Source organism: Acanthisitta chloris, unplaced genomic scaffold (genome assembly GCF_000695815.1).
Source record: "Acanthisitta chloris isolate BGI_N310 unplaced genomic scaffold, ASM69581v1 scaffold3441, whole genome shotgun sequence".
Taxonomy (NCBI): Eukaryota; Metazoa; Chordata; class Aves; order Passeriformes; family Acanthisittidae; genus Acanthisitta; species Acanthisitta chloris.
The window spans coordinates 14,814-40,833 of NW_008657467.1; the positions used below are offsets into that span (position 1 = coordinate 14,814).

General features: G+C 36.3%; 1 protein-coding gene across 1 annotated transcript in view; it reads right to left on the reverse strand.

Annotated features, from left to right (window-relative positions):
- Positions 1-26,020, reverse strand: part of LOC103811720 (calcium-dependent secretion activator 2-like) — a 132,549-nt gene that overhangs the window by 11,871 nt on the left and 94,658 nt on the right. Inside the window, exons 19-22 of the mRNA XM_009084709.1 lie at positions 23,079-23,153; positions 19,686-19,769; positions 19,542-19,574; positions 10,373-10,480 (exon numbers count right to left, since the gene is read on the reverse strand). Of these exons, the coding sequence (XP_009082957.1) occupies positions 10,373-10,480; positions 19,542-19,574; positions 19,686-19,769; positions 23,079-23,153 (300 nt within the window). The remainder of the gene's footprint in view (positions 1-10,372; positions 10,481-19,541; positions 19,575-19,685; positions 19,770-23,078; positions 23,154-26,020) is intronic.

Sequence of the window (26,020 nt, forward strand, 5' to 3'; positions counted from 1 at the left end):
GTTGGATGGGATATTTTGGTGATACAAGGAAGCAAAACTAGTTTTCAGAAATGAGTAATGAGAAACAAAGAGAAAACAAGGCTCATTTAAAAGCATGTTAAGCATTTTTTAAACATATAGTTTCCAAGGATATATAGGATATAGTTCTGAAATAACAAAGAATGTCTAACATATGAAAAGACTATCTTTTAGGAGGAAAGTAGTTTTTTCATATTTTAGGCTTATAATTAGAAGCTGACTAGTTGCTGTGGAACTGCTGCTAATTTACGAATAAAAATACCCTTGTAATACAAAAGATAGTCATCTCCTCCTGTAATGCATATTGGTTGCTAAACACCAATTTATAATATTTATGCAACTTTATAATATTTGTGACCTTGATTTTTTTCTGGCTTCTTCACACATATGGCAGATGAGCTGGAAAAATGGAAGTTTGCAAAATTAGACACATGTAACTTCCTTCTATGTCTGGACATATATAACACTAATGTTCTGATTTTAAACATTAGGTACTGACATGATGCTCATGGCTGCAAGAGACTAACAGCACAAACAGTTTCTCTACTCCACACTGGATAGGCACTGCATCTGTGAACAGTACTTCCACAGGTTATTCTGGTGCTAAAACTCTCTGAAGCAAACACTGCCAGTCTTGCTACACTGTGTGTTGTGTTGTGTTGCAATTTGGGTGTATCTGCAAACATCCTCCAAGGCACAGAATGGGGAACATCACTTGAGTGACCCTGAAATGAAAGCCAGCTTGAATCCTCAAAATAAACAAATTAACATAATGCAAAATGCCCAAGTTGTTACTCATTAAAACACTTGCCTCTAGCTATCAGGCTCTAGTTTTAAAAACCCAACATATGCACTTAGCTGTACGAATGCTAAGCAGTCTTCCTAAGTGCATATGTAACATTATAGGATCATAGATGATTTAGGTTGGAAAGGATCTTAAAGATCATCTAGTTCCAACCTCCCTGCGATGGACAGGGATGCCACACACTAGACCAGGTTGCTCAGGGCCCCATCCAATCTGCCCTTGAGCACTTTCAGGGACTGGGCATCTACAACCTCTCTGGGCAACCTGTTCCAGTGCTTTCCCATACTCTGAGTAACTAATTTCTTCCTAACATCTAATATAAACGTGCCCTCTTTCAGTTTAAAACCATTGCCCCTTGTCCTGTCAATATATGCCCATATAAAAAGTCCCTCTCCCCCCTTTTTATAAGTCCCCTTAAAGTACTGGAAGTCTGCTCTAAGGTCTCCATGCAGCCTTCTCTTTTCCGGGCTGAACAACCCTAGCCATGTCTTCACAAGAGAAGTGCTCTTGGCCTTGGATCATTTTTGTGGCCTTTATTAGCAAGGTTGAAGATCTGGGTTCACTCTGCCTTTAAGGTATGTAATCGAGACATCTGACTCTGCTCTTGCTCACTCATCCAGAACTCCTTGAGTAGTCCCTGGCATCATCAAACAGATCACAGGAGGAGACCTCCTGTGACTTGTGTCTCTCCCTTAAAGTGAGGATATTCTTCATCTCAGTACCTCATACCCAAAATGATATAGACTGAAGCTGGATCAATGTCTGTGCCATAGCTTTTACACTCATGTTAGTAGTTCTCATCCTAGTGTCTTCTACTAAGACTCTCTGCTCCCCACGGAATGAAGTAAAGCACATATTTTTATTACAGTATTTAAACCATCCTGAGTTCCTCTGGGTGAACAGGCAGCTCATTTCTTTCCACCTCAGCAATCTTAACTCATCATCCATTTACTCTGTTAGTGCAGTGGCATGTGACAGTGCTGGACGCAGCTGTGAAGTTGATAGGGGGATGCACAGTGGGGAAGCCACTCCTCTTTCCCCTCATTGACTGGGCACTACACTGAACAGCCTTAACGTGGAACAAAGGTCCAGCCTTCTGTGTTCCTCTGCTTCTCTCCTCCCCTCATCTCTTTGGACAAAATGTCCTTGGACTGGGCAGGTGCCTGGCTTGCTCCTTGCCATCCCTGACCTTGTTGCCTGTGCACACTCTTTTCAGCTATGTGGATTTTACAGCTGCGTTTTTCTGAACTGATGTTTGAACTATGCCTTATCTGTACTTTTTTCTTGCACATTGTAAACACTTTTAGTACAATATAATATAAAGGATAGTCAATGCAATGCATATTAAGAAAATATACACTGAAACACCTGACTATTATTTAAAGGACATTATATATGTCAACACTTCTGCAGATTTCAATCGTCACTAAAGCTTCAGTTCCCCATGATCAAACAGGTGAAGAAATTCCACTGACAAATCTGTGTCAGAGTACTCTGCAGCATCCTCACCTGGTACTATTTTGATTTGCAACATAGCAACCTCTTTCTGTTATGCCTGACTCATTATACTAAAACAAGATTATTCTCGTGTTTCCTGACACTGTTTTTCTTGTAATATGATCAACAATGTGGTCGTGGGTCTATTTGTGAGCACTTATGCAGAGTTTTATTTCCCTTTTTCAACTAAGCTTGACCCAAATGAAATACAAGTATAAATATCAAACACGCAAGTAAGGTTTGAGAAGCCACAAGGTTCTCCTGCTGTTTATACATGTGTGAATTACAGTACATCAAGAAATCAATATTCCCTAGATGGTGCTTGTACCTGGCACTTCATGGTGAACAAACATTAGGTAAGACAATATAAATGGTACAATCCTTATTGATTTCTCTTGACTGTGTAGAATGTGAAAGCTGCAGCCACAGTTAACACTTACTGACAGACTCATCTAAAGTTTCAATGCTATTTTATATTTTTATAGTCATCCATGCTCAATTGATTCTATTAAGTTGCTAGACACATTTCAAGCCATCTAGATAAGAAAAAAAAGTGCACTGCCTGGAATGAGATGCTGCTACTTTGTGCTTAGCAGGATAAAAAGGTTAAAGGACCAAATTGTGCCTGGATGTTGGAAGGAGTTTTCTTTTATTTGATAGAATTGTTATTGTTTTTTGTGAATGGATACTGTGAGTGATGGATAGATGCATTTAACTAAGTTAATGAATGAACAGTATAGACCTAAAACATCTATGAGGAAATTGTACTGGAAGCTCCCAGTCTTATAGCCCCTCCCCAAACAAACAAGCAAAAATCCCTTGTAGTTCCACTGGATTGATAAAATTCCCTCATAAAAAAAAATCAGATGGGCTTTAAAATCTTAAGTTTGGGATTCCTCTTCCCAGTTTTTCCTCTTTTGACTTGTGATGAACATTTAAAATTGCTTTTTAATAGCGATTTATACACTGTTCTTTGTTTCCAAAAAAGCGAGCTTCTCACACAAGTCAGGGGAACTAGGAGGTAGGAATTCTGAAAATCAGTATATGAGATTTAGTGGCCTAAAAAATAATTCTCTATTTCCCTTTTCTACCCAAAGAGCTCTTTTAGCAAGATATCAGAATATCTATTTCAGAGTTTCTTACTCCCCTGCTGGGAAGATTTAAATAATATGATTGAATTAGTGTGAAATAGGTGTCAGACATCCTTTCCATGAATACTAAATGCAGACTGGACTATGGGATACTTGATGTCTTGAGAAAACCCTTTTTATACCTTTTTAGGTTGTGTGGTACCCAGCAAGAAGGAAATTCAGAAATTGAAAATGGCATTAAAAAAATAAAGAGTGTGAATGTGTATCAGATCAGAAACTTATGAAATCTAAGTCAATGTGTTATGGTTTTCTCTAGAGAAAACACTATCAGCTACAGTACAAAACAGCTTTCAAAGTGCTCAATATTCTGATCCTGAAGCAGCAAACTCTGAAACACATGCTTTGCTCTAAGTATGTTGTGGTCCTTTTGATTTCAACAGTACTACGCTTTGCTGGATTCACAGCAGCATAATCAGCACCATCCAAGAGTGGGCACTCTTTTTCTCAGCATAATCCAGAAAAAAAAGTATCAAAGAAAACTTCTATACTATACAAAATCAGGTAGTGGTTACATTTTTCAGCTTTCACATGAACTATTGTTCTTTGATAGAGATTGCTATCACCAAAAATGAGGTGAGACTACCTGAATGCATCAGGAACAATTTAGTGAAATTTGAAAAGACTTTGCACTGCAAACTTGCAAGATACTGCTTCCATCTTACAGAAAAGTTTCCTATATATGACTTGTTAGTATAATTCACTTTTCCAGTCCACATTTGGTGACACTACAGTTTTCTTTAAAATTCTTTTACCAAAAAAAGACACAACAAACTGTTTTAAAATTACAAGAATGCTGTTAGATGAAAAGAAAACTGCAGAGTGGTTCTCATATCAAGAGCTTTCTATTTTCCCTATAAAATATGAGACATAATTAAAGGTGAGTTAAGACTTCGGTGAAAATCTAAAGAGCATCGGCAAATCTGAGCACTGCTCAGCTTTTCAATTGCTTTTCTACTTCTCAGTTCTTTTAAATGGTTTTCTATGGCAGGAACATTTTTCTTAATTAGTCACAGCTAATTACTGTTCTGGCATAGACAAGTAATCAGAAATGTCAGAGCTGCAAGGCTACATCTCCCTAATCCTTTGATAATAATTTAGCCTCCTGGGAGGGCCTCAAGCTGCGGTAAGTAGTGGCTGACAATAAGGCAAAATTAGGTGGGCAGCAGACCATTAGGATAGAAAAATAAAAAGCACTACCAAATCCTGCTGAGCACCATCAGGCAACTAACTACACTGCCAGATGAGGTGCCTGTTTAAGCCTGTGTTGTTAATTAGCTGATTCTACCAGACCTGCCACATATGTCCAGGTGCATCATGCAAAGATGTGTATTTCTGGGTTTGCGCCAAAGGACAATTTTGCACAGTGATCAAATTTCAAGAATCTGAGAAAGAAGCCCACATATTTCTTGAAGATTATTCTGAGTTATCAAAGAAATAAGAAGATCAGCAAGCTACAATCCATTTTTGTTGAGTCTTTTTAAAAATAATTAGGCACGGTCCTCTCATGTTTCTCAGAGGTTAATACAAACACAGCTTTTGATTCAAATGTGGCCTTTAACCAAGTAGACCTTTTGTCAAATCACACACTTGCAAATAATTACATAACAACAAAAGTGAAGATTACTTATTAAAATTACCATGACAGGAAGTAATTTGAGAATAAGAAAAAAAAAAATCACAATTAAAGTTTTCTAGAAAAGCATTGTTGAATATTAAATACTATAGTAAAGGTGCTTTTGAGGTAGACATGGACTACATAAGGAGTTGGTACTACAGAAAACTCACATTTAAATTAAGTGTTCCTCTTAGCTTTTTAACAGCAGCTGAAGATTAAGTCACTTGCCAGGGAGAAGTATTTGCACATTTTTAAACACATTTTTCTGTAAAAGGTCAGAAAACCTACAGAAATGATGCAATTGAATAAAGCATTTACTAAATTGAATAAAGCATTTACTAAATATGTACTTGCAGACATGACGGCAAACAGAAATTAATCAGATGAGTACTTCATATCTCCATTTAGCCATAGAGCAAAGTACATGACGTAGTAATCTTTGGAGAATAATTAAGACCTCAGATAACCTCAAGTACATCACTGAACTTAAATCATCCATCCCTGCTACTAATGGAAAAGGAAAATAATGGTTGTGATATGGGAACACCACTAGCACTTAATTAACATTCCAGACAAAATACAAGCAGGTTTTTTTTACAGAAAAAGAATATCACATTACATCTGAACTTTCAAAATGCAGAAGCCAAAAGCAGCTATGTAAATATGGAGTGCTTAAGCATTTACACTGCTCCTAAAGACGTTCAGTCTTTCTGCACTCCAAAGAACATTGTATGACTTCCCTCCCATTTACATCTCTTACACTGCTTGTTGAATTGCTACCCTGCACGAGGCCACAGCCCCCAGGATGCTCTCCTACATGAGCAGTCCCTGTGAAGTCACCAGGACTGCTCTGTCACACCACACCAGTTTAGCACCCAGAGGAGATGGGCGATCGGGGCCAAGCCCAGCATCTGCTCACAGGTGCCGTCTTGTACAAGATAACTAAGGGACCTGTTTGCCAACACCAACCTATCCAGGACATGCACTCTGACTACTTCATGTGTTTATGGTACACTTGGGCACAGGTTTCCCAGAAAGTAAGCCTAAAAGAACTGGAAAACATTTCAGTTGTACCAATGGCTAAATACTCATGTGTTAAAGCTGTTCTCTTAAACTATTCTTTATTTCTTAGAGTAGCAATCATTTATTGCATAATTTCATTGCATATATAGTTTTCATAAAACTGTAATCATAGATCTGTTTAGACTAATTTTGCCACAACAGACCCAACATAAATACAATCTATAAGATAATGTTGTTAATGACAAATACATCAAGAAGGGATGTGAAGCAAAAATGTCTGATTTGTTTTCTGTGTTCAGACGAGCATATCCATACTTCATGTGCAATTCACAGGTACAAGAAAGTGAGAATCTACCCAAGTGGCACTTAGGAACTACACATTACTACAGAAAGTAAGTATTTCAGCAATGTTTTAAACAGAGCTTTATGTGAAATGAAAAAAATGCTTTTCCAAGCTGTTGGTTAACAAAATCCAATTTAAAGGAAACGGTTTTTAATTTACAAATCTAATGCAATTTAAAATGCTCAGGAGTTGAAGATTTATTAGTCCCATCTTAAAAACTCTAGGAGAAACATGACTCTAAGTCTAGCCAGTGAGGATAACCTGGCATGTTTATAGACATGGCACTGCATTTGTTAAGGTTAGTGGTAAAACCTCCATTAATTTTGAGAGGGTAGAACCAGACCCCATGGGAATTTCATAGTTAGATATTTTTTACATCTGTTAATTTTGTGATCAGATACACAGCACTGCTCTTTGATAGGCTGCACAGATGCTCTTACATCATCCATCAAACAGATAATCTTTATAAATAAGAAAGGCCTTAATAATAACAAATACTAATATTTTATATTTATTTTAGCTTTGTGTAATTGTATTCTAAATAATTAATTTTCCCATTCACCAACTTCTACTTTTACAGCCTTTTCTAAAAATAAGCAATTTTCAAACTGTCAAAAAAGAAAAAGTACAATTTTGCCTCTAAAACATTTTACTGAACATTATTTTAAAAAATGAGATTTCCGTTTAAGTGATTAGACTTTAAAAAAGTTCTGTGACTGATGCTTTTAATTATAATTAAAAAGTGTAATCATTAAATAAACACTGTAGTGCCTGTCTTCATAAATTGGTTGTGATACATTGAATCTGAGACACCACAGCATTAATGGCAGAAAAGTTTGATTTATTTGAGTTTATTAGAGGAACGTGTCCCAGTGTAACTTCATTAGCTTAGTTTACTTCAGTGGAGTATCAGTTTGGAGGGAATCACATAGATCACTCATTGCACTAAACCTTCAGGAATCATGAACAGAGCAGACTCAAGAGCTACTGCAGAGGCTCCTAATGTGCAACACATTTCAAAACATTACTAGTGCTCTTTAATAAACGTTGCGTTAAAAACAAACACCCTCCCTGTTATAAGCTGTTATGTCATGTGAGTAAGGGATAAATGTCCTGAGTTCCTGTAACAGGAGGAATTTGACAGGCAAAATTCCCAGCTGATAGCAGAAAGAAGATCATGTCCCAGACTGCAAAGGAGGACAAAAATTTCTAAGCGTCTCTGACAAACTGACCAAGTCAAAAATCTTTGTGACCTCAGACCTAGTGACTAGTTTTGAGAACAAGAAGATGGCACATTGACCTGGGAGAGATCAGTGCTACCAGCAGCACCCAGACATATTACTCAGCCTGCTGTCCATAGCCCTTCTGGAGGAGGCAATAATGAAATGCATCCAGAAGCTGAGTTTTTCAGAGGAAAGGAAAGAAAGAAAAAACTGCCTTGGTTCTGCTGCATGATCAGCAGATGTACTGAAGCACAGTATTTAAAGGGTTTAAAAATGGTGCAGAAAAAACTATCAGCCCAGTCTTCTTTTAAAGTCCCCTGGAGATGCGAACCTCTTTCACATTTAAGGATTCATATCACAAGCTTAAATTCTGTTCTCCTGATTTTCACATTTTGTGTAGCATGGCACTGCTTTTCTAGGCTTATCAAGTACCACCGTAAAACACCACGTATATTTTGTATTCTGCCTAAATTGAGATTTCTCAATTGACAGCAAACTTTACAAGTCCTAGACTTAACACATTGTGACCCCCTGGCAGACATTTGTACTTGTAGCAATACTATTCTTAAATTTAAATGATGTTCTTTGTTACGTACATTACCTTGTATGATAGATAAGTCATTCACTCGATCGCCGCAATAGCTGTTAGCATATAGCAGCCGTGAATAGAGTCAACAAAACACGTACATAGTTTGTGATCATACATTTTTGGGGGTTTAAAATAGTGTCCGAGGCCTGATCTTGTCTATAGTTAACACAAACACCTCAAGCACACAGAACAGTCAGGTTTCTTGTTATTCTGGATGAGGTGTTTCCCTGGTTGAAGCACAAAAAACGCACTTTTCATATTTCGTTTGATTGATGATTTCTCAGTTGATACAAATACAATGTATTTCAAGGGGACAGCAGCTGTAGCCAGTTGAATGGGTCACATAAAAATGTGAATACATTTTATTCTTTCTATTGAAATATAACTTGATAGATTTGAATTTATGAAGAGTACCTAGGTTTTGTTATATTACTAATTTTAAAATTTAAAAAAACCCTTTCAAAAATCATGGGCAAAATCTTTCTCAGTCATAATGTACTGTATCTAAATTAATCTCGGCAAAGGTGAATTAACAGAGTGAGATGACTTTGTTTTAAATTTCTGCATGCTATGAGCTTCCATATTTGTTAATGCTTTTATCTGTCTGTCCAATCAGTTATATCTCCTAGTGTGATGTTGTATAGAAATGCGATACCACCATATAGAAAAATAAAGACACAAATAGATATTCGATACACAAACTAAATATCACGTACATATTTTTCTTTCCTTACAAAGATAAGCATTGGCCATGACAGCATACAATGTGTACTACTGAGTAAAAGGGGAAAGAAATGGGTTTGCTATCTCAAAGGCAAGTGCTATGTCAGAACTTGCATCCAAACCGGAGATACTTTCTTGCTCTGAAAAGCTTAATTGCTGAAATGAAACTTGTTAGAGGTCCTTAACCCATGCTAACCCAGCCATATTGAAACACTGTCCTTGAGTTAGTGCTAACCCAAAATCATGCGAGGAATCTTGTTGATAACTTCATGGTGTGGATGATCCCCTGCTAGTTCTCAGGCCTGTGCCCAGGCCCTAGCCAGTGCAGTGCTATGGACATAGCCTGAGACTTGGTCCCATCACACTACATGAAAAAAGTCAACGTGGTCGTTCCAGTGAGAGTTAGACTTGGCCTTAGGCAGATAATTTTATTAACATTCAGAAAATGACAACATAAGCAAAAATAACCCCAAAGAAAAACAAAAAAATAGAAACTTGAAAATGAAACATATGCTTGCAGATTCAGTGCAAAAGCAAACTGAAGCAGAAGTTGCTAACACAGTTTTAGTACTTTGTGAAGGTGCCAGCTGGATGGATGATAATTTTTCTACCCCTGCAGGGCATCAAAGCTTTTATAAAATCATTCTTTTCACACATATTAGCACTTAGCTTATTAAAACAGATGATACTTTTTTTTTGTAAAGCTGCCTAGGAGTGTCTGGAAATATAAAATCTGAGAGATAAGTCTTATTTTGACCACCCAGTCTAACAAACAACAAACACTGACATGACATACCATGGCTGAGAGTCTATGTTACGGGACCTTCTGTGACTGCCACAACTGTAGTGTCACAGTAAAGGCTGTGAATTGCTGTTATGAAAACATTTGCTGTAACTTGCATAATTAAATGAAACTGCCAGCAAAGCTTTCTAAAATACTTAGGAGATGACACAAATAATACAGATTTCAAAGTCTGTATTATGTTCCAGAATTCGTTTTGTAATAAATTCCATTTCACAGTGCCAGAGTTGACTTCTTTCCCTGTTCAAACTCCTACATAATTATAAGTGACTGAGATAATTGTGACACAAATTGATCCAAGTTTATAATAAAATAACTTATTGTAGATATATTTACATGTGTAGTGCTTTGGATTTATACAGAAGCTACAATTTCAGCTGCCTACAGCTTCTCCTTCAAACAACTTAGAAAGGGATATGCTAAACACAAATTAGTTGTCAGAACTTGAGTGAATTGAAATGTGATCATTTCTAACAAGAAGATGAGGAATCAGGACAGAGGAGTGAGTGGAAGAAGGCTGCAGAAGTTAGTATCAAAGCTGAGGGATGTAGTAGTGGTACCAGCAAACTTTGTAGTTACTTACATCAAATAACTTCTCTATGTACATTTCCTCATTGACCTTTTCTCGAAGTATATCCTGGTTTTGTCGAACAAACATAATGTAGGTGTCTGCTAGATCCATCCCTGGTTTCTGTGGAGACAAAGTGAGGGGACAAAGTAGTGGGAAGGGAAGAGACAGAACCCTTAACACCTGAGACATAAGAAATTATACTTAAACATAAGGAAAACCGAGACATTACAATGTTCACACGTGGAAACTGTATACACAAAATTTGCTGTGAATTCTCAGTTAGTTATCAAATTCAGAGGGTTCACTATTAATGAAGTTCTCAGTGTTTTAATTTATGAATGCTTTGAGTCATAAATCTACATTACCATATGCAATGGAATGAAGCCTTGGCTCTGGTAATGTCAAATGGCAAACTTGGACATTTTCCTCCTTTTTATTAGTGAGGCTTTCATAGCTGCTCCACCCTGACGGTGGAGGTCCAGATCCTGTTACTGGCAACATATGCAGAGCTGGTAAGGAGTTCACCTTTCTCTATCAGGAACCAAGAATGGACATAAGCACTCTGGAAAGTCCTCTGTAAATGCCTTCTGTGTGAGCAAGTTTGTAAAAGTATCACTTGCTCCCAAAAAGTAGTTTTAAAAGTTCCTGGCATGCAAAGAAGGCTAACTTTTACACTACTTTGCAGTAAGCCTTAGCACAAAGCTATTTATAAAGGATCCAGATTTTGCTAAGACTTACTCTGTACAAAAATAAGTAACAGATCTAGGGAAGGAGCACCAAAGTGGCTATACTCAGTCCCTGAATTTCCAGGCGTAAGTCATCTCTATTTCTCAGAAACTGTCATTGTCTGAAAACAGTGTATGAACAATGCTATAAAATATTTAGCATGCTTTAAAGGCCTGTATGCATAAATGTGCTCATATAGTGAGAATATTTACATACAATTTTACATAAAGGCTTTCTTTCTATTCTGAAAGTGGATAATTTTTCTAATTCCTGATTATCTTGTGTGTAGTAATTTATAACATATATGAACAGATCTGAGCACATAAGGGAAGGAAAGGTGTAACATGCCCATACTAAACCTTGTTCAGAAATTGACATTACAATAGGATGACAGGATTCTTTCCTCAAAACTGCAGTGAGTGAAACCTTTTGGATCATGAGCTTCAACTCTTTTTTTCCTGACTCTATCACAGACACATATAGGAATATGTTCCAAAATAAGAATATTTTCTTTTTCATTTATACATGTGCATCAATGGCAGTTTCATTTCTTAAAAGTAACAGTTTAATTTCTTACAAGTACCAGTTAAATGTGGAGTGATGGCCTGGTTTAACACTTGTAACATCTCCAAAACTCTCACTGAGAAACTGAAACATCTGCACATTTGAACTGGTCATTCCAGAGGCAATGGAAGCTCATTTCAAAGCCTTGTCCCATGCATACGAGCTTAAATGAAACTCTTAAGTGGAAAGCAGGACCATTTATATTTATATCTGCATTACACACTTCAATCCTAAGCGTAGAAATAAGTGCAGCTTGTGATAGATAGATATATTTTGAAGTAAGATTTCGATAGATAGAAGTGTTTTCCATTGGAAAATCTAGTTATAGAAATCAATAGATTTCATTCATAAAAATGTCTCTTCATTAAAATGTGATGGAAATGTTTTTATAATAAGACAAATCATAAAGTGAAGCAGATTTAAAACAGAAAACTCTGCATTTTACCTTAGTATACTCATTAGTTATGGTAGAAAAGAACACAACCAGTGCTGACACTTTATGTACTTTCTAAAACCTGATAAGCAATTTATAGGAATTGAACTAGCTTTAGCTTGGAGGAATAATGGGAAAATATTTTAAAATCTCCAGAGATAAAAGATAAAGAGATAATCTAATATACGAACAGCTGATTATAGTTCTTCAAGATATCTATTCAAATGTATTAATGAATCTTCCACTGAATGCTAAACCTAGCGGTTCTCCAATTCATGCAATTCTTTCTTTTATGAAGTTCAATAAAAATGTTCATGTTGCAGATAGTCAAAGCTAGAAAAATAACATCTCCCATCAGCATTAACTCTCCCCTTATCTCTGAGATGTTTACCTAGTCTCGAAGCTGTGACATATGGGAATTTCACACCTAGTGAATATATTTTCATGTAGCTTGTGGCACAGGAGTGTAATCATTAAAAGAATATACACAAGTAAGAGTAGCTGCAACAGCTGGTGACATTTACCAATTAGAATTACAGTTCTTTAAAACACTTCATTCTTCTTTAATGTGTGCAGGATAATTATATTCAAAATTGCTGTGGAAAAAAAATTAATTTTCCTTTTAAACAGTGTCTGCCCACGGTAGAAATAAGTCTTGGTAAGGCAGATTATCAATACTCCAAAGTATGACTGTTTTTAAACCTCACAAAAATCACCGTAGGTTTAACCATCTTTGCTCATGGTGGGCAAAGCACATATTAAACATTACATGAACCAACAAATACTTCATTATCTCTCCATATTTCATGCATCAAATTTATTCGTTTTCTCTGAACACATGGAAGAAGAAAAGAAAGCAGCAAAACAGGTTTAATGCTGTATTTTTAATGTTTTAACTTTTTTTTTTTTTTTTTAACAGAGATTTTGTATTAGCTGGAAACCTCTGATTACATGAGTCTCTATTGCTCTGTTTTGGATTTTTAAACTTCAGAAAAAAAACCCAAGTTGATGATAGAATTAAACAAACAACCAACAATTAAGAAATTTAATGTACCTTAAACCACAAACGAATAGAAACTGAGATATATTCAAAATAACTGCCACAGGGGGCATTTCATCACTAATATTGGACAGACAAAATTAATCCAGTATGCACATCTATTCCCAATATAAAAAATATTCTGTTCCTCTGAATCTCTGGCAGAACATCTGCTGAAATTAATGAGAGAGAGTTATTTGCACATCTTTGAGAGAAGAATTTAACCTGGTATATTTATCTGGAAAAGTGTTAAAAAAAAATCTGTCTGAAAATTCCCCCAAGAAAAAAGGTGTTTTTTTATGACAGATAGAAAGTTATTGTAGGTTTGTTTTATTCAGGACAGCAGACAAGATGTTTTGCCTATCTGAAAATGAAAGAGAACCAGACAAAGAGATGAATAGAGAAACTGGAAACACAAAGACATCAAATAAAATACCAGGAAATTAAGAGTTGTAAATAGGGTTACTTTGTCGCTGGTTACACAAGTAACTGAATACACTGGCGAGTGAATGAGTTTAAACAAGGGTGTAGGCTTCAGCACATTCTTTTTTAGGGTTAATCACTAGTTAACCTGGCAAGATGAACATGCTGTTTGGGAAAAAAAAAAATTTAAGAATCCTTGTTAATTATATACTGCAAGTGCTCTTACTTCCTGCTGCTGCACCTAATCCCACAGGTGCAGGTTGTCTCTTTTACTATTCACTGGTAGGTGGGTCCCAATCAACAGGCACTTTTTCATAGCAGCAAATTCAGATAAAGAAGAAACAGCTTAACTTTCCCTCTTTTAACAGGAAAACACTATCATAGTGTCTATTTAACAAGGAGGCAAACGTTAAAATATATTATTCCAGTTTCCAAGATGAGGCAGAAGCTGTTTTATGATTGACATACATGGCTCCCACTGGCAAAATTTGCCTGAAGCACCTTGTGAAAAATAATGCTGCACTGCCTCAGTTTCCAGATGTTCAAGTATTTTGCTGCTGAAAGTTTTGCAATGGGCTTAATGCTGCCAATAATATTAGGCATTTTCCTACAGGAGAAGTACACCTAAGTTTCTGCACAGCATTATGCAATGCAACAGTTTGTCATCTCAATTAAAATCATGTACATTTGTAATGCTTGAATTACGTGTATTCTCACCTTGGCATTTGTCTCAGAACTTTTTTTTTAGCATCAGAAAGTATGAAACAAATTCTATTGTCAAGAAAAAAATATCTAGCTTTATTGAGTTGCTACCCTGACAAAGCATTAATGTTTCAAAGATGAGAACAGATGTTAGAGACTAACTACACAATAACAAACTTCATCCTGTTTTGTGTTTGTTCTCCTCTCCACCTCTTTCCCCTCCCCTGCATCCTGGAGGGAGTCGTTTTAACTGCAGCATGTGTGTAACAATGAAATGAAAAGGAGTGATGAGCTGGAGGGGGCTATTGTGAGGAACATAGGAGCTCCTTATTCAGTGTCCACCACTAAATGAAAGAGCATGTTGGAAAATTTCACTGCCTGAAATTTCCTCTCTAAAGACTGCAAGGCTCATCACTTGGGCTTTGGAATAACAGAGTTAAAATATCATTAAAATAGTTTTGGAATAAAAGCTACTTGTACCCATGACAAAATCCTTGTCCCCTTCATTTCCTACAAAACAAAATACACAAGCCAGGCAGGAAGGCAGATGATTTGTATAATCAGTCTATTATAAAGGTAACATTTTAATCTCACATGGTTATGAAAAATGATATTTTGCTTAATGAAAAAATACAATGCATTTTCCCTGTCTCTAAAAAATCTTCTTGTAGAAAAAGAAGAAGCAACTGTCATGCAGAGGTTAAGCTGTGATTCTGCAAGCATTTATGCAAGTACTTCTTCATTTTTTGTGTAGTTTCATTGCATTCACAGGGCAACACAGACATGCAAGTGTCTGAACCAGGATTTTAATTCTGTAGGGCAAAAGGCTTTCAAAACGCTACAGTTTCTATGACAAAATTGGGTATTAAAATATGCATTTTTTCCTCCCCAAAAATGATGTTCCACTATGCCATTTTAACTTTCCTACCAATTAGCAGTCATCCTTCTGATCACCATTTAAGAGGTATCTCAAAAATACTGCTGACTTAAATCAGATGCTGCAGGGCTTTCCCTTCAATTCTTCAATTGCCTGTTCTTACAGATTTGAAAACAGAAGGGGCAGTTCCCAGGTCTGGGTATACAGAGAAGGGGGAGGAAACCAGAAGAAGCCCTGATCATGAGGATAATGACTGTTCTGTGCTCTTTAATTTTAAACAGACTTCTCCAAGTAAATCCTGCTTAAAAATGACTGGCACAGTATGGCCACACTGGAATAAACACTCATTTCCCACAAAAAGTTGCTTGCTTCTTAGAACCAGCTATATGAGGCCATGCAGTACAAGTGTGATTTGGAAACGGAGGCATCTCGTGAGTATCTGCCTGGTAGGAGGCAGAGTTGTTACTCTGGCCTCTACAGGACCCCATAAGTCAAATGCTGGCACATGTGTGAGGCCCCTTTTCATACCTTTGATCCCCACATAAAGGCATGAGCGGAGCGAGGGGGATGGCATTGTGTGAGCTGTGCACTGCTGTCAGCCCTGGGTCCTTCAAATGGCCTCTCTGCACTTGGTATGACAGGTGGCCACATGAAGTGAGGGAGGATTAGGTTCCTTCTGTGCCCTCTAAGTGACTGGCATAGATTACTGCCTTCTACAAAGGGATTTAAACATACCTTTCCGAACAAAAAGCAGTATATGCATATGCATGTAACTGGATGCTCAATTTGTATGAGTAATTGCTCTGGATTTATTTGTGAATGAGGCAAATGTGTGTAGAAATGACCAGTTAGAGACACAATTATTTGTGTGCAAAACTGACTTACATGGCGAGAAACTGAACACAATGGAATAATCTACATGATTAAAGAATAATAATAATTTGAGATTAAAAACATACCTTTTTTGCCCTCAATTCTACTGCATTATTTCCCTATTCTCATTAATTAACTGGCTTAGTGAACAGAATATTAAACAAAAAGGAAAAATATTGGACAGGTTGTACTTCTACATATCCTAAAGACTGACTGGACTTTGAGAGAAGTGAACAAAGAGTCATAGTGGAGTTGGATGAGTTGTTAAGAAACCAATTACCCAAATCAGCTTCTGCATTTCCAAACATCAAAACATAGCATTAACAAGAGAACAAATGTCAAGCTTCATGTGCTACTTATTTTTGTAACATTTGTGTTATTTTCCTCCAAACATTTGGTTTCTTTCACGTGCACAGCAGTCACAATTTCTTCCACTTCAGTCCCTAGTGTACTGCAACAATTACCCATAAAAAGAGTGTAATGTCAACTAGAATTTTTTATTATTATTTTTAGGAAATCACAAGACATCATTGTTCTTACTCTTCTTAGTCTGGGTAGCTTTTCACTGTTGCTAGTTGGTGTTTCAATTACTAAAACACAGTGTCCATGTACCATATACTCGATGTCTGGGGAAAGCAATGAGAGCTCCTGGTGACTGCAAACCTTCCACTTCATAAAGGGAATTCTGAAAAACGGAGGCTTATGTTTCATGTTTTCTTATACAGTTAAGAAAAAAAAACAAAACACTTTTTTCTTTTCTTTTGGACAGTATTATTCATAATTCTAGGGCAAGATTAATAAATGGAAGGGTAGACAGCAACATTTTTACAAACATATCTGCCAAACGAACCACAAGTCTGTGTCTTTCTTTCCCACACTGGCCCTGAGAAGTTAAGGGATACCTTCTGGTGCATCTTCAAGCCCAACTGTTAATGTCTAAATCCTCTCTCAATATTAAAAGAATTAACTGTTTCCTCAAAATGACCAAGAGTCATCCAAGAATGCTTTCCTTCTTTTTGAATGCTTTATTATTTCTATTTTTATTTACCTTTTAACTTTTTTATCCCCTTTACCTCTTATTCTGCTTAGTACTGTCTTAATTTTCTTCTGATGTCTCTTTTGTCTGGTTAGTTTCTTCTTATTTCATTACAAACCAGCATATTTTTTCCTCTTTGCCAAATCCTGGTAATCAAAGGTCAAAAACTCTGGTGAATTCACACACTCTAAAAACCCTCAAAGACCTTTTTTCCTGATCCACCTCCTTCTCTCCCAGATGTATCAAGCGATCTCCAGCTCTATTTCAGGGACCCCAAGGTCAGCACTAAGGTGACCCAGTGAGACTCTCAAATGGAGGTGGAACATGGGACAGAATGCTGTACCAATCACAGTGCAATTCTGCACGTATTTGCAACCACATCAAAAGAAAGGCCTACTGTGGTCACTTTTAAGTCACTTCCATATATACAGCTATATGGTAAGGAGGGACAAGAGATTTTACACCATATCAGGTCAAAATAAAGCTACATGGGGCATTTAATTACCTTCAGTGCAGGCTTGCTAGGTGATCACCACACTGCCAAGAGCTCTGTGTACATTCCTCACCTTGTGTCACCCCTCTCTCCACTTCTCACTTTAGCTGTGAGTCCAGGTGATGACCTTGTAATGTGATGACTTACAGCCTCCTTTTGCAGTTAGAATTTGTTACGTTGATACCCAGTGATTTTAGACCCTATTCAGACTGAACACTCGCTGACATTTGTGACAGTAATGGCTCTTCTTGGCCTCAACTGCATCTTCACAATAAGTGGAAGAATGTGAAAATGCAAAACCAAATCCCAACCTATCAAATTCCTTCAACCAAGGTAAGAAGTCCCCCAGAACTTGGAAAATATTTTTTGGGTCAGATGTGAAGCCTCCTTGAAGTACAGATTACACCTGTAGTTTTTAACTGTAGAACCACAGTCCAGTTCACATCTTGGGCTGTGGGAAAGGTGTGTGTGGGATAGCTGGAAAGTGAAGAGGCTGTGACAATGCAAGGATCCTGATATCCCCTCTATAACCTGGTTGTTCCTTCAGGCCGAGTACCACCATTCAGTGAATATGAGAAGGACAATGGGGCTCCAGCAACCATCTCCTCACGCTGCCTTCTCCAGAGCAATGAGTGCATCCCTGTATGACCTGATTTGCAATATTCCCCTGACCTTGTGGCAAAAGTATTTTTCAGTTTCATCTTTATTGTGGACTTCAATGTCAATGTAACCTGGCCAAAGGTACAGAATTTGATGTCTCATTATCATAGATAGTCTATGTAATTTGGAGAATTTTCCATGTTACCTGAAAGAAGTCAATGAATTTCTAGTTTGTTCAGTAATTTTTTCTTTTGGATTTTGAGCCTTAAGTGCCTCAGCAAGGACCTTTTGGGGCAGCTCCACAGCACTGTATATTAAGAGGTATACTAAGTTAACTGGATTTGATATGAGGCCATTCCTTTGAATGCAAGACAGCCTACTTTATTTCATTTTTATAAAACACTAGAGAATTTATACAGGTAAAAAACCCCCATGCAACCAAACAAGAAAAAAATCTGAAAACAATGGAAATGTTACAATTTATCTTATTAATAAAGCAAATATAAAGACAGTCAAATAACAAATCCAGACATAGAGATTTTTCCTTTTATTTAGCATGCATTGATTAAAAAAATAATTAATTTAAGCTTGCAAGCATTATATTTTTCAGTATAGAATGGCTGAAAGGTTTTCTGGCCACCACACAGTCTAGCATGTCCAGCATTCTTCTGTATTTCAATTTAACTTTTTGTAAGTTCATTAACATAATAATTTTAGTAATCTTTTTGCTATGCTTGGAAAATTTTGTTAGAACTGCATTAAAAAGGGATAAGAACACAGACTTCTGAGAGAACAAAGGATAGTGACATTGTCAATGACAATATTTGATAACTTCTTCCTTGCTTATTTAAAGGTATGCTACTACCATAATCTAATAAAAATATTCTAATAGCTAATAGAATTTTGCTTTTATGAATAAAAGAGCTCCAACAGTTACTTTTTATTTTGTATTTATACCACACAAACATTGCATAAGGAATAGTAAATCAAATGGAGATTTAGCAAGCAGGGATTAAATAAGCAAGGTTGAGTCCTGAAGTAAGAAATTAAAAAATAATGGATATTCAAGTATGATGCTTTTACTTGTTGCTTATACTGCACATTTGAACAATTTATCCAAATGATGGAAATACCCCACAAAAGTATATCTAAGTTACAATCATCACTCTTCCACAACTGAAAAAGTGCATTGAGAATAACCTTTCCAAGCTTTGCTTTGAGAGTCACTCATTGCTTGAGGGAAATGAAATGCCCTCTCAGGGTTGTAGTGGCTGTTTAAATACTCTGTGTAAAGCTATAATGAATCTCTGCAGGAAAGCAAAATGTCAACAATAAAAAAAAGTGAGCTAAAACCCTCCTATTTTTTGAATTATTATGACCACTAGAATAAATAAATTAAAAAGGGTTGTACTTACAGGAACATCAACATATTTTGCAGCTGCTTTCACCTTTAGAAAATTAAGCATAAAACACACAGTAAGTACTTATTACTACAGACTGTGCACAGCCTCAGAATTATGCACAGAAAGAACAGAACCATTGTGAACCCAAACACTTACAGTGAATGAAACTAATGATGAGAAGAAAGTGCCTTCATCATATCTTGACAATTTAGACAGCACACCTTCTAACACTGAAACAACCTGGAGGAAAAGCACAGAGAAAAATCTAAATGCACAGGATGAATAGTAAATATCTGGAATGAGAATGTGAACATTTCTTCCTTACATTTTTATTGTTCAGCATGGCAAAGTGAACTGTAAATTTGATCACTTTCCCCATCTCATAAAATGCTAAAATCAAGGACGACCTTCTATTAGCAGCTTTATCTACTGATCAAACAGACATACCAATGCAGCAACAGAAACCCAGCCCAAAATTTCTCCTGAGGTGGTCCTGCTTCCAACACAACATTGCTGCCTTGAGAACGTGTGGTTAAACACAGTAGTGTATGTACCTAGCACGTATTTTGGGTAGAAATCACATGTTGTTTTCTAGGACCACAGTTTCTAAGATCACAGCTTCAAAGATGATGGAGCATGATTGCTAAAGGTAGTGATCTCAATATCACGTTTCTGTAACCTTTGCTATTGAATAGAAACCCAGCTCTGATTTTACCCAAGAGTGAAAAAGCTCTACAGTTTTCTGTCAAAAACATGTGCTGTGGAGCTGCTATTCCATGGCCAAGAAGGAGAAAGAAAATGCATGTCCAAAGTCTTTAAAATGGTGTGGTTTTTCTCCCTTATACTTCCACATGCAATTCTCTGAGCAGTGTGACTCCTTGGTAAGTGGCATAGAAAGGTGTTCGTGCCAAAATTTATTTCTAACCCTCCAAAAAGTCTTATTAATTGCATTAATTATGGATTTAATGTTTAAACTCCTCCAAATTAGCCTTGAAATAAAAAAAAATCCCTTCTCACATCCCTCTGTGATGTTATGTTGCTCAAGTAATTCATGATATATAACATATCTGTCGGCTGTTGCATTCATGCACATTTATTTTACACATATAAATTGCTTTCCAGTTTATATTAAGATTGTTTTAAAAGTCATCCCTTGCTCCCAACACAGTCATTTCCACAACCATGAGTATCATTTTATGAGTGTGAGGACAGAACAAAATTCCATCTGGCATGCTGTTAATGGGCACTGTAACAGTGTCACAACAGTGTCACCTCCAGAGGAACTGAGATCATCACTTTACAATAAGCCCTGCTCTTAACAGTTCAAGGAGTAAGAGCAAGTGCAAACCTACATTTGTCATTTATCAATCTAACCTATCATATTTACAGTGATTAATTAAGACACCAGTACATAGGTGCCAATCAAAGAAAAAAATCCACATTGTGACAGAGAGTGGCAGTTGTTTCTGCACCCCATGCACAGTATAATTATGGTCCCTTTATTAGACCAAGTACCAGCTTTCTGCTTTGCTGTTGCATGCCTGTGAGAAGCTGCTTCTTCATACTTTTACTCATTTTATCCGACTGGCAAGGATTCCTTCTGCAGAAAGGTGCTCAACCTTATTGCGCAAAGATCTGCTATGGAAAGGGCTGATCTCACAAACAACATGGTGTCTGCAGTGCCAACATACATTTCCAATACAAGTGGCACACAAAAGGACAGAGATCAAAACATTGCAGTGTCAAGGATGTCTGTTTAAACAAAAGGCCTAGTTATGAAGCTGGAAACTTGTTTCCCAAGATCTCAGTGTATGGACATGTGAAGCTCTAAGAGCATTTCTGCATACACCTCACATTCTCTGGATTGGTTATCCTGAACACACTGTGCTTTTTTTCACTGTTTTGTGCTATTCCTGTGATTTATGAAATGTTTAGCTTGGCAAATCTTGTGTACAAAATGCCCAGTGTAGTCTTTACCAAGTAAAGCCTCATTGAATCGAAAGTACTATTTTCATATTCATAAATGACTCACAGCTAAAAACAATGATTGAAACACTTATTCCACTGGACAACAGAGGAGATAATACAGAGGCAAAGGCTAAAAAGTAATGAAAATAATGAATACACATGGTTATCATGCACATTGCTGTGCATTTTTTTTCTGGCCAAAGCAGAGCAAAACATCAGCCTTCCTCTGCACCCTTCCTTTCTGCCTTGAAACAGAAGCAATCAGGTTATCACTGGCATTTCACATCTCAAGTGAGGAGACACTGGTTAAGCTCCTAATGATCAGCCAATGACATGGAATATTTGCTTCCTGCTCTGAGATTTCAACCTCTGGTAATACTGTATGTGATAACTAATGAAAATCCCTATGTACTGACAGCAGTTGTCTCTAGAATTTCTTGTACATACAGCCAGGAGGAATATGACTATTTTCTTCCTTTTTTTATAATATTAAAAAAATTAATCAAAAGGTTTAGCCTTTAATAGCATGATTTCTTCTGTTTAAATTCCCCTGTCTTCCTCTCCCTCTTCATAACACTAAACCCATGAGTTGGCAGGTTACTTCAGAGCAATGACAGGCATTATGTAAAACTTGAAACTGTTGAGTTGAGCTGTTTGTAGCAATGTTTATTGTCAAAACTTCACTTTAGAGAAAAAATGTGTGGTTTCTACAGTTTTTTACAGGAAGTGGAAACATTTTGGTTTAACATGAAGGCATGGTGAAAATATGACCAGAGTCTTATTTCTTGTGACTGATTTTCTCACTGACTCACAAATTGTAAATGTATGGATTATTCCTCCTAATTTGAAAATCAGATACTTCTGCGTAGTTTGTAACGTATAGATAATGAAACTTCTTATAAAATCTTACTTTTATTTCATTATTTTCTGTGTCCTTCAAACTGCTAGGGACTGAAAGTTTTTATTTTATATCAAGCACTTAAGACTTTTACTGGAGTAGAGGTGCTGGAGAAACACAAGAGATTGTTTAAATTTTTCTCACTTATTCTCCAAATCCCTATATCATGTCAAAACATGTTTTCTTTTAAAACATAAACCCATATAAAATCAGTTTCAAAAAACAACAGCTCATAAAATATTTTTAATTAAATGGTTTGTGGAACAAAATCTCACTGAAAAGTTATATTGACATCCTGGATGTTGTCCATCTCAAAATACAAAATTTAAATACTACTCACTTGATAGGAAGAAAGTTGTCATGTAAAAAATGAAACAAAAAATAACACATACTATTACTTAAGATAATATTGACAAAATTAAGTCCTACCAGTTTTACTATCTATAACAGAAATATAGAAGACAAACTTATCTGAATAGCAGCTTGCACAGAAATTGTTTACCTAATGCATTATAAAATTTAATTTTGTAAATTCAGTATTATTTCCATGACTATTACTTACAAATCAGATTGTTGTCCCCCACAGTCTCACTGTGTATAGAAAAACTGTGTTATATTTAAAGACATCTCCAAAGTTCAACAATTTCCTTCTTAATTATAAATTAAAACATAAATAGTTTTACCTTTGAAACAAGAAGGGAAATAATTTCTTTAACCGTTTCATCAATCAAGTCATCTATTTTTGAATGGTATTGTTGCTGTATTTCAAAAGATAAAGAAGCATTAGCATGTATATGAACACACACTTTTGTCATAAGTCATAAATGGTACAAAGCTGATAACTCTGCCAGATCAGATTTACTTAAAATTATCATTTCGAACATCAGAAGAACAAACCCTTGAAAATGATCCACCCAATCAACACTTTCTTACACTCTGTGTTGAAAATTTTCCCATGTACACTGTTGAGTTAAGCAGCTAATGGGGTTATTATTTAGATGAATTGAGTTCTTATACTTATTCAGGCGAAGGAATGTGAAGGATACTTTTTGTCTTCCCCTATATAATTAAGGTGGCCATGTATTTTTTTCTAAAGGGTTGGTTTAGCTGGAGAAGCAAAAAGACTAGAATAAGATTTAATTAATACAGCATTTCATGTCTGACAACTCTCATTCATAAGTTATTTTAAATGTCCTCTAGAAATAAAACGAGCTCCAATTGTTCATCTTAAAAGAGCCTTTCTGTCAGCACAGTGTGCTGCAGTTTATACAAATCCTACAATATGCTCAAGCAAGGGCAAAATTAAAATTTCATCAACAAAGCAGCATAGATGGTAACAAATTAATAGGCCAGAAAAGGCACAATAAAACAGACTTCATTCTCCATAGCCTTTTTCTTTTGCTTTTTCACAAAGAATGTGCCTTTAAGTAAATGCTTTTAAAATAAATCTGAAAGACTTTTTAGATAATACTACAGAGTTCCCTCCTGAAATTAACAGGAACTAGGGATCCCATTCTGTCAAGAAGGCACAGCAATTTAAACAGTAATTCTTCCTTTAGAAACATTTATCTGACAGCAAAGATTGTCCCCAATAGCCACTTCACAGAAAATGTGACTTGTAAAGACTAGCCCTATCTTCATAGTTCAAGGCTACTTGGAACAGCTAACAGCATAATGCTCGGAGTAAAAGTACTGAGGTCAGTGTAAACATTAGCCTAACTTAGCAGCTGCCAGTTGAATGGTTTTCAGAGTTCTAAGTTCTTATAGGATATTTTTAATCTGTCTCAGAGTTGCCATACAAACCAAAACATTAAATCTGATCTACTTAATATACTTGGGAATGATTTCCTAAACAGTGCAGGTAACAAACCTATGTCTAGATTAAGAAAGAATAAAACTATGAGATGTGCTCGCCCATACATATGTATCTGCTACAGGTACCAACACCAAGCATGTCAATTTTTGGTTTTACTCTCTTTTAAAGGTTAAAAACACTTGGAAAACATGAATATACAACTCAAACAAACAGCAGCAAACATCTTGGAACAGTGAAAGAGCATATTAAAAATATATCAAAGAACCTTCTACATTTTCAGATCTATTATATTCCAACCATATTAATGCCTTGACTGATATAATATTGTCTTGATCTGCTAAGGACTTGAATCACCTCAAACTGCCTGTGACATCTGTTGATTACAGAGTCTTCAAGAGGCAAACTCTCTGAAAACAATAAGCAATTATTCTCCAGCAGATGCATGTTAAAACTATACCTATTTCTACGATCCATGATAAGTTAGTTGCCCTCCCTCCTGGAAAGTGTCTGTAACTTTACGTCCATGGTGTATTAAATTAATTGATCTATGTATGCAAGACCAGTTCCTATATTTTTGGTTTTTTTCTTGTATTGATTTTTTAATCTTTTTTTTTCTCACCACAGAGCAAGTATAATTTTATAGAAATGGAATTTGATCAGTCACTTCATGTGCGGTCAAGGGAAAAAAAGAACTAGGGCAAATTATTAAAAAATCACAAGCTTCCAAAATTATGACATTTGTTTGTTTCATGATTTGCAAACATGAGATCATACATGTTTTAACCCACTCCATCCCAATGCCATCTTCCAGTAAAACATCTACCCTTGACAAAACAAAAATTTTGCTCATCATGGAAGATAATTTTACTCCAAAATGCAGGATTTAAGGTGGCTGAACTTTGGCTCTGAGGGAACTGGCTGACAGTGCAGGAGTTATCATTCAGAGCAGGGAAGAGGAATGGCACATATATCAAGAATGAGGCTATACCATCTGTCTGCAGGTCTTTATGGAAGTACTGGTATTCCCTGTCCCCAAAGAAGGGTGTGCATGTTTGCAGGTTTCTGCTTGTACACTACATGAAAATGAAATGGCAGCATCAGCCTCAGACAAAGAGTTGCTGGCTTTGGTTTGCTTCTGATGAGCCTCACTGAGAGGTGAAAGAGTCCAAAATTTGTGACCTGGTAAGGTTGGACACTGGTCTAAAAAGCATAAAAGTGAAGAACTCATCTGGAACCACCTTAGAGGGTGAACAAGGAAAGAACTGAGAAGCTGATGATCAGTCTGTTGCAAGATCAGACTGTAAAGGAATTCTGAGGGTCTGGCTAACAAAAAAAATAAAAAGTGGCTGCTAGTATTCAATGAAAAAATGTAAATTAAAAAACAATGAAAAGACACTTACCCATTGACTAGTAATCTGGTTCATGTCACGGAAAACCAAAAGGAAAAATAAAGATGATAGGGCATAACAGGAAAATGATGAATGTCTCATTGAATTAGAAAAAAAAAGACAATTATATTGAATACACTAACTTAAAATGATCAGGCAATGAAAGGAACAGCACAGTACAGAAATGCAAACATCAGCTGAAACAATATGACCAAATAATGTAAATGTGAAGCTGCCTAAAATAGACATCCTTTTTTTGTTGCCAAATTCCCCTAAATGTTTTTACCCTCTCTCCAAAATCAAATCAAACAAATTACAAACCAAATTACACTGCTGGTGCATTAGTACAGAAAGAATGTTTTAATTTTATGCTCGTGGCCTCACCAGCCTACACAGTATATCCTTTTTATTTCACAGGCTA